Source organism: Carassius gibelio, chromosome A1 (assembly GCF_023724105.1).
Source record: "Carassius gibelio isolate Cgi1373 ecotype wild population from Czech Republic chromosome A1, carGib1.2-hapl.c, whole genome shotgun sequence".
NCBI classification, from domain to species: Eukaryota; Metazoa; Chordata; class Actinopteri; order Cypriniformes; family Cyprinidae; genus Carassius; species Carassius gibelio.
The window spans coordinates 22,815,777-22,830,148 of NC_068371.1; the positions used below are offsets into that span (position 1 = coordinate 22,815,777).

The 14,372-nt window shown below is 35.6% G+C and overlaps 1 protein-coding gene across 1 annotated transcript in view; it reads left to right on the forward strand.

Moving 5' to 3' along the window:
- Positions 1 to 220: 220 nt before the first annotated feature.
- Positions 221 to 14,372, forward strand: part of LOC128015865 (cAMP-dependent protein kinase catalytic subunit PRKX) — a 36,267-nt gene continuing 22,115 nt past the window's right edge. The window contains exons 1-3 of the mRNA XM_052600085.1: positions 221 to 1,083; positions 10,583 to 10,751; positions 11,494 to 11,757. Coding sequence (XP_052456045.1) covers positions 921 to 1,083; positions 10,583 to 10,751; positions 11,494 to 11,757 — 596 coding nt within the window. The 5' untranslated portion in view covers positions 221 to 920. The remainder of the gene's footprint in view (positions 1,084 to 10,582; positions 10,752 to 11,493; positions 11,758 to 14,372) is intronic.

Sequence of the window (14,372 nt, forward strand, 5' to 3'; positions counted from 1 at the left end):
ATGGAGGACTGCTGCGCCTATCTAATTTCAGCTTTCTAACTGTATTTTCCATTAGCGAACATGTGCTTTTATGACATGTTCAAGAAAACATTTTAGTAACATTGAATTAATAAATAGCCTACATCTTATCTGAAAGACTAAAGACTCGTGCTACAACGTGTCCTCCTCCCCCGAAATAGTCATGTAGGTATCGACCCATCTCGAATTAGTAGCCTACCCAAGGCGTGGTAACGTCTACGTTGTGTCTACATGTGCTACAAACCACAGTGGAAATACGTACACTCGAGCTGTCAATCAGGAAGTGTCCCGCCTTTTCTTACGTTCGATTGGACATTGCAGCAACCGCTCTGCATATGATTGGTTGACGCCGTTGCCTGTCAGTTTTCAAGCGTTTCTCTGCTTCCTTGCCGCTGAACGATGTTTTGAAGGAGAAATGGGTTCAGGTTTCTTTGATGGGGTCGAAAGGGGGTAGTAAATAATTTAAATGTCTCATATATCCGGCAGTTTACATTAAGCGACTATCAACCAGTGTCTGTGCCGTATCCGCGCTCCTCGTCTGGATAACCTCCTGGATTCGTAAGACTGAAGTTTGAATCTTGTCCGCTGCGCTCCTGTCTTTGTTAACGTATCGTTAGTTGTGACAGGGACGTCCGTAATAAAGTGCAGAATAAAAGAAAATACAATTTACATTTTAACGACCGGTTTACTAGTCTTTACAGTCCTGGTAATTGTCTGGCTACCAGGCGATGAAAAGCAGAGGGTCACAGGCTGGTTTGTGCGAACAAAGGATATGTTAACTTGACCGAAACAGATCAATGTGTGTGTTATCAATAGAGCGTTTTCCAAAAGCGGAAATTCTGGACTTGATACCTAGAAGTGGCCATTAATGTGGCTAGATTTAGAAAATCATACAGAAGAAGATGGCAGCAACTAAAGGTAAAGCTGGACTACATAATGAAAGCCGTTCTGGTCGGGATAGTGGCAGGACAGACGCAGGCAGTCCCACGGTATCCGCAGCGGCCGCATCCCTGACCACCAACAGGACCTACACACTAGATGACCTGGACACTATTGCCACTGTTGGTAAGTTAGCAAATCCAAACACATTTTAGTCAGCAAGCATATATTTCCCATATTGTTTTGATATTCTCTCTGTGATTTTGCCAAGTAAGACTTGATCCTGGATCAGCATCTTTTGTTGATCCTGGATCAACATTGCTGTTCAAAAATACAGACTTAACCCAATTCCTACCCCTAAACTTAACCTTACCCACGTATTCCTAAAATCAGTGTGAATGATTGCTGATATACAAGGATGTAGAAGCATCTAACCCTGATTTTAAACCTAAAACTGGCATTTCCTGAAAAGCCAGATCTCAGTTCGGATTGGTTGATTGAAATGTTCCAGGATCAGCAAGGATGTTGATCCAGGAACATGTTGTACTTGGTGAAATCGTTCACCACTCACCTATACAAAGAGACAAGCTAGAGCTGTATAGAAGCATATTAAGTTGCCCTGGGAATTCCTTAGATGTAGTAATGGGCTGAGCTTATTTTATATTCAGCTGAGGCCATTCATAAAAACCAACATTAGGCTCGTTTCAGCTGCCGTTTTGAAGTGAGGGTCAGAAACCTCCAAAGCAAAGGTAAACAACACAAACAAACTGCTGAGTAAAACTATTACATTTTATCAGGAGTGTCTCCCTACATATATATTTTGAAAGGGTGAATGGCATTAACATTTTACAAATTAAAATGGCTGTAACGGATAGACATACAGTAAGTTAAGGGCTAATTTTCACAACACCATGGGCCAGTTGCTTAAACTTAGCCTCTGTGTTAAGACACTGCCTTTCCTGATAGCACACATGACGTCACATCATGGAGACGTCTATTTGACGTTCACATTTACATCTGCAAGACGTAGCTATTTTTTTGAGTGTTTGATCATCTGCAATACGCCTATAGGACGTTTCCTTTCAGATATCATGTAGACATTTAGAAAACATCTTAAAATTTTTATGATTTAAAATTTATGTACAACTGACAACTTAAAGGTGTCTATCAGATGCTTGTGCACAGCAGATACTTTCCAGACATCTTGCAGACGTACAGTATGTGTGCTATTAAGAACTAGCCTGACCAACTAGCAGTTAGCCAAGGGGTTATCAGTCTTATTTTTTGTACTTTCTTTTATTTTCTTTTATTTATATATATTTTTCTTTTACTCAGATTAATCTATTTTTATGCAACCAAATATATATATATATATGTATGTATGACCAGTATTAAAGAAAAACAATATTAGATGACTTGAAAATCTAGTCTAGTCTAAACGTTTTATGCAACTGGGCCCAGGATGTATGAAAAAACTATATATATTTATATTATATTTAAAAAAAATGTCACATGGATCAGCTGAATGCTCAAAACCCAATTATGCAACAGTTAAACATATTGAACAGACTGTATGTCAATTGCTCTTAGCCTAGTTTTCATTTGCATTGACTAAGGCTTGAAAACACCTCTTCAATGAACATGTTTTCATGATTCTGTATTAAAATTCAAATTGATGTCGATATCATAATGAAGGAAAGAGTCTAATTGAAACATAAATGAAATAAATTAAACAGTACTTTTATTAGTCAAGAACACATTCAATTAATCTAAGGTGACAGATAAGACATTGATAATTTTACAGATGATTTCTATTTCAAATGAATTGTTCTTTTGAATCTTGTATTAATTAGATAATCTTGCAAAATTTCTCACAAATTTTCCCCCAAAAATATAAAGCAGCACAAGTGTTTTCAACATCAATAATAAGAAAAATGTTGAGCAAACATCAGCTTATTAGAACGAGTTCTGAATGAACATGTGACATGGAGGTTTAATGGCAGCTGAAAATTACATTTATAAACGACTTTTAAAAATATATTAACAGTAATATATTTCACAATATTACTGTTTTTACTCTTCAGAATTCAGCTCACAATGTTTTTTTCTAGCCTACATTTTATAGACCAGTGTGCCCTGTGCAGAATTTTTAAAGGTAATGCAAATTGTAATGCAAAATTTCCTTGTAATATACTACTGATTTGCAATTTATGTTAGTCTTTAAAACTTAAGCCAATGAGAAAATGCAATATCATGTACATTTCTTCTTCTTCTTCTTCTTCTTCTTCTTTGTTCTTCTTGTTCCTTACGCCCCTGATGACCTCACTATCTTACTTCACTCACACATCTAACACATCTTCATTATTTTCATTACACACCTTCTCTTCTGCTCCTTTCTAAACACCAAGTGCTTCCCGGTTCTGATTTGGACCACGTGATTTCAGGCAGAAGCTTAAAGGAGTACTACTTAAAGAAACAAACATCATGACTAAGAGAACAGCCTACATCAGTCTAGTCTGCACTAACTTCACCAGTGATGTTACGTCATAGATGAGATGACAGCCGTGTCACGTACATCTCGAACTGATCTAATTTTAGTCCTGCCATTCCTTCTAAGGCCTTTTATTAGTATTTCTGGTGATATCTACCTATTTTAGCTAGACTGTATGAAACTGAAAGGGCAGCTCATTGTTTAAGAGCCTCAGGGTGAGGAGGAGAGCAGCTGAAGTCTAGGCAAAAAAAAACAAAAAAAAACAGGTCAAGTCTGAATGTGCAACACAGGCATTTTGCATATGTCAGCATGGTTTGTTTTTGTTTTTATGGTGTTTGCTGTTGTCACAGTGTATTTTGGTGACAGTTGATAAAGATTTTCCTTGTTCCTTTTTTTTTTTTTTTCTGTAATTGACACTCGGTTCTCGGTCAAAAAACAAAACAAAGATGAGCTACAACGAACTTCACCGTGACCAGAGCTGATGCTGGAATAGAAATAGGTAAAGTCTGTTCAGCTGAAATTTTGTTGGCTGAGAGGCAGTTTGTTGCAAGATAACTTTATTATGACTGGTTTATTCATTTTGGGTCAAAAAGACCCCGAAGACCATCTTAGGGTTAAACTTTATCTCATATTTACCTTTTTGTTTATTTGTTTGATTCTAAAGCAGAAACAGTCTTCCATACCATACACTGTAAACAGTACATTGGTACTCCATATCAGTCCCCCCAGGTTACAATTTCACGAGAAAATGATTGTCATGCTGGATTCCTGTTTGCAAGCCAGTGCAGTCTGGCAACAGTGAGGATTAGCCAGGTGCTGTCCAGTTCCTTTGAAGCTTTTTTTGCTGTTAGTTTACATTGTAAAGAAATCAGAAGATGAGAGAACTTAGAAACTTGAGACAACTATATTCAAATCCTTATTTTAAAAAAAAAAAGAAAAAAAAAAGAATCAGCTTAACATAAAATTTTCGGTTATGCTTTCATCAAACATAAACTCAATCAGTTAAGGTTTTTTTTTTTTTTTTTTTTTTTTTTTTTTACCTGTGGTTCCAAGTTCAAAGAGCTTGTATTTCAAGATATACTAAGAATTCACGTTACAGAAAAGAGATGAAAAATGTTGGTAGTTCTTCTAACCCATCAGTTTTTAAGAGTATGTTTGTTCAGCAGACAGAAAAGGTGATATAGAGTTATTTCTACACACCAAAACAACTTGTATACTCATTGGAATTTAAAAAAGATTTCACCAAAGAACACTGATCACTGTAATAGTAACTTAACACAACTGAAAATAACAAAGATTACAACAAAATATTATCAAAATCACTACATGGAGCATATTTTATTTCATTTATTTATTTAGCCTTCTGGATAACAAATATGTGTGCCACTGCCAAACTTAATATTGAACGTTCTCACTATTTAATATTCTAAGTTTAAGTTTAAGCTTATAATAAATAGCCTAAAATGTAACTTTATCTTATTATTATTGTTTATGTATGGTCCTTTTCTACATTTGATAGTCGAGCCTACCTTTAACCTGTTAGCCAGCACCCCCCATTATGGGACTCACAGCTGAAAGTGCTCTACCAAACTTATAATTGTGACAGTTTCCTACTTTAGTGTGTTACAAACATAATTTTGGTGTCTTTCAAGCTTTACTTGGGACTTTAATTTTTATCAACCAGATTTGATAATGCTCGAAAATATTAAAAGTTATAGACACTGAAGTGCCTTGATTTTTTTTTTTTTTCTTTTTCTTTTTTTTTTTTACCACACTTATATATTTTTTATTTGATATAACAATTCATGAAATCAGTCCTGGAGCAATCTAGAAAAGTAATGGGTTGAAAGTCACATGTCTCATGAGTTTCTATTTAAAATCTGAATAAGATATCATGAAAAAATATTTACAAACTGTATTGAAGGCTTCTACAAACTATTTAGTCATCAAACATACCACTGCATAGTTTTTTTTTCAATTATAAAACACTAGACAGAAACTTAGACATCATATAAGTGATTTATTTCAGCACTAGAAAAATACAATAAGAATAATTCGAGTAAGAAAAATAAGAATAATAAGAAAAATAAAAAAAAGATTTAACTTTGTATTCCAATTACAGAAAATCCTGAGATTGCTAGAAATGCAGCATTTACAATGAATTACAATGCAAATAAGTGCTGATATGCTGATGGCCACTTATACAGATGGTAATAACACAAATGCGCCAAAGTAAATAATCCACTCTCTCTATTCATATAGACACGTTCACTTTGATAGCCATGATCTAAATAAAGTAATAGCGAGCTGATTTGGCCTGATTTGCACTCAAACAGATGGTAATCATGCAGATATATTCACATTCAACATAAAACACACTCTCACATATATAAAAACTGTTGAAAAATAAGACAAAAAAAGAAAAAGGCGATCGCTATAAGTTCCGCCTCCATCAGCTGACCGGTGCGTCAGAGCGCGTCATGAGCCGCCACGAGAGGGCGCCAAAATTCAAATATACTATCTTTTACCTATCTTTCATTCATTCTTTTTTTCTGGTGGATCGTCTCATTCTGTTTGTGACACTGTATGCTAGAGCTGCACGATTAATCGTTAAAAGATCGCAATCTCGATTCAGACACCCTCTCAATCTCATTTCTAAATGACAACGATTCCCAACGCCCTTCTGCGCAATGCCGGGGATTACATCCTGGTGGATGGCACACTCATCCCTATCGCCAGTCCATCAGTGATTGATCAGGCGTAGGCTCCATATCGCGATTGGGATACGCGGCCATAAACGTGCAGGTTATAGTGGACCACAGGGGTGTGATCTCTGACCTGGTAGCAAGGTCCAGCAAGACTTCAAGTTCCTCTGACGAGAAGCTTGGTGCCCTTTATTACATTGCTTCCCCAGCATATTCTGTATCTAACTCTCTCTGTTCATTGTAGATAGGTTGCTTTTTATTGAAAACATTAACCAATGGCAATCAATACCGCATTAAACAGTATATCAATACTGATATACAGAATATTCCTGAGCAATCGATGCCAACTAATTCAGCACCCTCACTTTGGACAGCGCTCTTGTAACGTCGGACGTAAGAGGCAGCGTGCTAAGAAGCTTCCTAAGGGACAGTTCGGGGAACACACTTAGGAACATAAACAACTTTGGTAAGATATATCTTTCGAGGTCTTCTTAGCACACTGAGTGAGCGTTATCGGGGAACTGGGCCCTGGTATGTACTGCGTTTTTATTAGAGGTGGGCATAGATTATTTTTTTTAATCTAGATTAATCTCACTGTGATCTTGAAATTAATCTAGATTAATCTAGATTAAAATGGCTCATTCGAATTCTGCCGAAGGCATTCAGAATATGTGTTACCCAAATATAATTGACAAACAGTAAGTCTTTGAGAAGGGGTTTATCAAGCTAGGTGGTGCATTAGAAAATGGGCTCATCTCCTGTTTCCAAAATGTATCACAAAGTGCTTGAAAAAGCTGTAAACTAATTCCACATTGCACAAGGTGCAAACAACATTACGCCTGTTTCACAACAATGTTTAAGTTTTTTTTTTTTTTTTAAGTTTGTAGGTGTCAAGGTACAGAAACCAAATAATAGCACTGGATAGTTTTCAATGTAAAAACGAAATATACAATCAAATCTACATTTATTCAGACACCTTAATTTATCACATTATTACAGTTTTGCTATATATATCAAAAATTATATCTGGTGTCTGAATAATTTTTGGTTTGACTGTTAAAACTAATGCAAATTAATTCAGTCAAGAGCAGTGAGTGATTTTCATTTTTTTGGATTAACATTACAGCAGCCAGTAGCTAAATTAGGCGCGGTCACTTTAAGAGACAATGAACGCATCAAACATAATACACATCCCATTTTTTTTCCTCAACTGTTTACTTTCACTTAAGAAATAACTGACAGTTTTTTCGAGCATAATTTCCAAGGTGGATATTTTGACATATTTTGTATGTATTTGTCGGCACAAGAGCAAAAATGAGCAAATTCGATGTTCTAGTGTTTTGAGACGCCTTTCTCTGCGCGAGCCCTGAACACCAGAACACCGTGGTGTTGAATTGGGCTCTTTCACATCTTTTTTTTGTTCAAACTGCGATTTGCATTTGTTCGTTCGGGTGCAGGAGGAACTTCGAGGTGAATTTCGCAGAAGAAAGCTCAGTTCAGTGTTGCTGTCGGTGATACGCGGCTCTCTCTCTCGTGCGCACCTAACGGCACGCGCTACTCTGTTCAGCTTTTCCGCGTCTTGTGTTTGGATGCTTTAATGTTTAAATCGACAAGCGGTACGGCTTAACAACAAGTGAGAAAGATAAGCTTTCGTGACGATGCACAGCAGTGGCCAGTCAACTGTCCTGAGCATCTTTTTAGGCTGTCCTCAGCGAGTCAGTTATATAAAATATCAAGGTGAAAGTCATCATAGCTTCCTTAGTATAGACCCAGCTCCCAACCCAACTTTGAGAATAGATTAACGGCAATATTTTTTTTATCGCCCGATAACGGCCCACCACTAGTTTTTATTCTTTGTTTTGATGTGTACTGCTTAGACAAATTTAGCAAATACACTAAATGACTAAATGACTTCCTCATTAAAACAATAATTTGCCGCCACCTATTGGTGGTTTAGTCATAATTAAAAGTATCACTGCATTTACACAACATTTATTTGTATGTTTAAAAAATGTATAAAACATTAATTTTATACAAGTATTTATTCAATTGTTATTATTTTTAGAGTGGCCTTTTATTGCGGCCATCCTAAGGCAAACCTGAGCAATAATCATGCTGTCTAATCAGCATCTTGATATCTGTGAGGTGGATGGATTATCTCTGCAAAGATGAAGTGCTCACTAACACAGATTTAGACAGATTTGTAAACAATATTTGAGAGAAATAGGCCTGTTGAGTACATAGAAACAGTCTTTGATCTGTGAGTTAAGCTTATGAAAAACAGGTACAAAAAAGTTTTGAATTTATAATTTTTGTTCAGTGTATGATCAGACACGTTTTTAGAGCTTTATGATCATAAATTTTTGACCAGCAAATGACGGCATTACATTTTCTTACATGTTATAAAGTTTATTGTAGCTATATGGGTGCTTGTTTTTTTTTTTTTTTTTTTTTTTTTTTTTTTTGAATACTTTTGCCAAAATGTCATGGTATGGCCTAAAAGATGAATCCCTATGAACTCAATATATAAAACATAGCTTTTCTCCACTCTTCAAACAATAAATAAATAAATCAGCCTTCATAAACAGTGTTTCTTGAGTACAGAAAACACTGTACCTATTCAAACATCAGTTCTTTATTTACACTTGCATCATGAATGGGCAGACATCTGTCTCCTGACTGGAGTTACGAGGTTTCCAATGGCATTATGAGGTTTACTCACAAGCTCTTTTGAATGTTTTTCATTGGTTAAATATTTGTAAAACCCAAAAACAGACATAAAGATGTTTGATTTAAGATAATAATAATAAGCTATTCATTGTAATGATTTAATTTCCTTTTTGAAACTCTGAATCAGTTAAACCATTGCATCCAAATATGATTCACTGTTTCGAAGCGCTCCAATCAGATCACGTATCCCAAATTATTTGATTCAGATCGGCACTTCAAAGCATGTTCAAGGTATGTTTTTTATCCCCACCGGGCATAAAATTAATTCAGCGGAGGCAGGGATGCATAGACTATTTTTGATCATTCATATCGAGCTAATTCGAATCAATTGAGGTTTACACGAAGGCTTTTCAATCTAATCGAGTCATCAGTTGAGGTATTGTATGTGGTGCCAGCTGAATAAGATTTCCCTGTAACAGGCAGGAAACATGATCTAATAATGTGTCATCAAGTGTGTTGCTTCACATGTTACCCGTCCCGTTCCCTCCCTTCTGACAGCTAAGGCATTTGTTTCTTTCATGCTTGTGTAGCCACGTCAACTCGGTGGTCTCTGAACAAAGATTCTTTGTGTGAGGTAAATGTGTTAAATGCCAGCATTCCATGTCAGTTATCCCATCGGTATCGTAGCTCGTAACTAGTCACAGTGCAACGACAAGGAAATATATGTCGCCTGAAACCACCTACCCTGTTAAAAAAAAAAGAGCGGAGCTCTGCTGCTATTTAGCACAACATTAATCAATTTGCTTCTTTTTTTTTCTTGTTTCTTTCAATCTAAGACTGTCTTATGACATTTACACTTGTTTTTTTTACTGTACTCTGAAGACCCATGAGTCTCAGTACTAGATTAATTACAATTTATGTTAAATAGATTCTTACCTAATTTAAAATGTTATTAGATAATGGGTTTTTTTCAGCAACTTCATTAATAAATGTTTTTAGTAATTAGTATTTTAAAAATAATAAATAGGTAACATCAATCTAAATATCAGGGGCGTTTGTTCTGTCACAGGTCACAAGAACAAATTAATTAAAACAAACATATTAAACAAATAGAACACAAGCCTCTTTTCAGTGTTCCATGTCTCCTTCATCCACGTCATGCCCCTTAAACCCAAAAACTGCCACTCCACCACTGTGCTTTTCCGCCTCTTGACCTGAGTGCTAATAGTACCGGCAGAGTTCACTAGTTCTTAGCGTATACATTCATGGGCATGTCTGTCAGTTCTTCAAGTTCATGTTTGGTTTAATTGAGGACTAGTTTAGTGCATTTAGTGTGAAGTCTAAGAACATAATAGGATGTATTGGTCCAAATAGCCTGTTGAGTTGTCTCATGTTGGTATTGACCTGTCAGGCTTGTAACAGCGCTCCGTTGAGACCGAGTAGACTGTAATTTGGTGGGTGGTTCAAGGTGCCCTGCTCTTTCTGCTTGAGAGTTCTTTCTCTCGCCATTGATCGTACTTGTGTAGCTTGTGTATATATTGAATATTAGCGATAATATCAGAATAATTTTGATGACGATTATCGTGGTAGTACCCTTGCTGTCTATGGAAGAGTCAGAGAGCTGTCAGATTCGTTTTCAAGAAGATTAACGAAGATCTTACAGGTTTGGATAAACAAGAGAATGAGCAATCAATGACAGAATTGTCATTTTTGGGTAACTAACCCTTTAAGTGTCCATATATTTTTAGTGTCCATTGTTTTCCCATGGATTTCTGGATTGTAATCATTCTCCTTAAGTCAATATTTCCTATTGTTTCAGGTACAGGAACCTTTGGAAGGGTTTTTCTGGTGAAGGATAAAAAGACAAGAGGTTTCTTTGCTCTGAAAGCAATGAAAATCCCAGATGTGATTCGCCTGAAGCAGGAGCAACACGTACATAATGAGAAAGAGGTTCTGACGGAGGTGAACCATCCTTTCCTTGTCAGACTGTAAGTGAACACTACAGATCATTAACATATAGGCTACAACAGAAATGAGAATCTCATAAAATATACAATAAGTTATGATCCGTATAAATATTCCAACATACTTAACCAAACATATCAATGTATCAAATGTTGTTTGACCTTATTTTGTCAATGGTGAAGTAAATGGTTTTCTGTGGATGGGTGAGATGTCCACAATGACAGATGGCAACGAATGAAACAATGAAATAATCTATACTATACCAGTGCTTAGCGACCTAAAATATATATATATATAGATATTTGTTATGTTTGTTTTAGTTTTTTTGTTTTTATTATTATTATTATTATTATTATTATTATTAAAGTTGGTTTGCATGGTCTTGAAAACCTGAAATATATGAGGTAGTCTAAGGTGCATTTATTAGCATTTATGTTCATAAGAAGAAAGAAACTCATTCAGGAATAAAACCACTTTTGAGTGAATAAATGGTGGTATAAAAATAAAACACTATGACAGAATTGACAGACAACTGACAGAATTTTTATTTTTGGGTGAACTATTCCTTTAATGTTAATTAAACAACAAAACACAGAGATAAAACACTCACTGATTTTGACAGAAGATCTTTTATACTGTAAGCCCAGTTTTTTTTTTTATGTATAGCCCATTTGTCACAAGCATATGGCTAGTATACATATGTATATGTAACTGCAGTATGACCATATCACATGTAACACATTATGTAATGTTGACCTTTCTCAGGTTCTGGACGCACCATGATGATCGTTTCCTGTACATGTTAATGGAATATGTGAATGGTGGTGAACTCTTCAGCTATTTACGCAGCCGAGGGCGTTTCAGCAACAGCACTGGAATGTTTTATTCAGCTGAAATTGTGTGTGCCATTGAATACCTTCACTCCAAAGAAATCGTCTACAGAGATCTGAAACCAGAGAATATACTACTGGACAGTGAGGGGCACATTCGGTTGACAGATTTTGGGTTCGCCAAAAAGCTCTCAGAAAGGTATGTTAGCAATTGATTGTCTACAAAAACAACATTGTTTAATATTCATAAAGTCATGTTTCGTACAAACTCAGACAGGGAATTCTCTTATGATCACCAGAGATGCATTTATTTAATCAAAAATGCTATATATATATATATATATATATATATATATATATATATATATATATATATATATATATATAAAATATAATATATATATATATAATTACATTTATGCATTTAGCAAACTGCTGATCTACTGGGATTTTCACAAAACAACCATCACTAGGGTTACAGAGAATGGTCCGAAAAATTGAAAATATATGTTTTATTAACAAGATTCGGAAGGAGCGCGTCAGATACTTATTATATAACTATAACAGTAGCTGTATCATTCCATGGCATTTTAGCATTCCCATTGTTTTGTTTTCATTGCCAAAGTAAATGTAAGCCGTTAGACCTGCTTTGCTAAACCTTTGAAATTATGTAGGCGATCAAATTCAGTTGAGAATTTCATGGAGTTTTTCAGAATCTGTGCGGTTAGTGAATGAAAATGCACATCATTCACATCAGTCTTCGTCCTTCATTTAGCCTAATCAACACAGGTGGACCATAATTAAGTAATCAATCCCATAGTATAAATATCACTGACTTCTATCCATTGACAGTTTATCAGCATCCCTCCTCCACCCCTTCTCCTCACTTTAGGTACACTTTATAAATAGACGGGGACACCAAATATGCATACCATACCTCAGCGAATTATGTGTTAGCGTGAACCAGTGAGCGGCAGTTGTGTGGATGAAAATGCCTTTTTGATGTCAGATGTCAGAGAAAAATGGGCAGACTGGTTAGAGATGATGTAAAGGCAACATTACCTCAAATAACCACTCGTTACCATCAAGGTATGCAGAAAACCATCTCTGAACGCACAACACGTTGAACCCTGAAGCAGATGGGCTACAGCAGCAGAAGACCACACCAGGTGCAGCTACTGTCAGCTAAGAACAGAAAACGGAGGCTACTGTATTTCTTCTGCAACATTCACATAGTAGCCCTTACCAAAAAGTAGTATACTTTTAAGTTTATTTTATAAAGTATACTTAAGTAAAGTTCAAGTATATTTTTAAGTATACTTTATGTAGCAAGTATACAAATATTAAGTGTAATTAAGTGTACTGTTTCGGTACTTATTGGGACTAAATTGGCCCACTTTCTAGTATATAAAAGAACACTTTTAAGTATACTTGAAGTATAACAGTAGCTGTAGGTTTTTATTTTATTTTTTATTTGAATGATGACAAGTTGGAATGAAAACAAGCTGAAATGAAATAGCAGTAACAAAGCTGTTTTTAAAATGTAAGGAGTAGAAAGTACAGATACTTACGTGAAAATTAAAGGAGTAGAAGTAAAAAGTCAGCTGAAAAATAATTACTCAAGTAAAGTATAGAGACCCCAAATTTCTACTTAAGTAAGGTAACGAAATATTTGTACATTGCCCATTTCTGAGAAGTACATAAAAAGTAAACTAAAAGCATACTCTCCTATTTTTAGTTTAAAAGAAGTATACTAATAGCACACTTGAATGAACTTCTTTTTCGTAAGGGAGGGTCAGAATTTGGCATAAAGAACATGAAAGCATGGACCCATTCTGCCTTGTCTCAACGGTTCAGGCTGCTGCTGGTGGTGTAATGGTTTGGGGGATATTTTGGGCCCCTTAGTACCAATTGAGCATTGTTTAAATGCCACAGCCTACCTGAGTAGTGTAGCTGACCATTGTCCATCCCTTTATGACTACAGTGTACCCATCTTCTGATGGCTACTTCCAGCAGGATAATGCACCATGTCACAAAGGTGAAATCATCTCAGACTGGTTTCTTGAAAATGACAATTAGTTCACTTTCCTCAAACGGCCTCCACAGTCACCAGATCTCAATCCAATAGAGCAGCTTTGAGATGTACTGGAACAGAAGATTCACATCATGGATGTGCAGCCGACAAATCTGCAGCAACTGCGTGATGCTATCATGTCAATATGAACCAAAATCTCTGAGGAATGTTTCCAACACCTTGTTGAATCTGTGCTACGAAGAATTGGGCCAGTGGCCAGAAGTGGCCAGTGAGAGTATATATAGTCTTTAGTGTCACGTGATCCTTTAGCCATTTGTGATTTTTACCTAATTTATACCAATTATCCACCGTGGACAATCATCCAAAATAATAATAATAATAATTGAATCAGTAGGATATTTACTTTTTTGTATCATATATATATATATATATATATATATATATATATATATATATATATATATATATAATTTTTCTTTTTGATGTTAATGCCTTCTCAGATAATGTATTATTACACTTAAATATACTAATCCCCCCTTAATACACTCCTAGATAGATCTGTTGATGTGATATATTTTGAAGTTGTTATTTTTAAGTACATGAACCATGGAGAGAGAGATGAGCAGTAGTTATCTGAAGTGTGTGTCCTTGAAGATTAAAGTTGATTTCGAGGTTGGATTAGACATGCTGTAGATGTTTCCCTTCATTCCATGGCATTTTAGCATTCCCATTGTTTTGTTTTCATTGCCAAATTAAATGTAAGCCGTTAGACCTGCTTT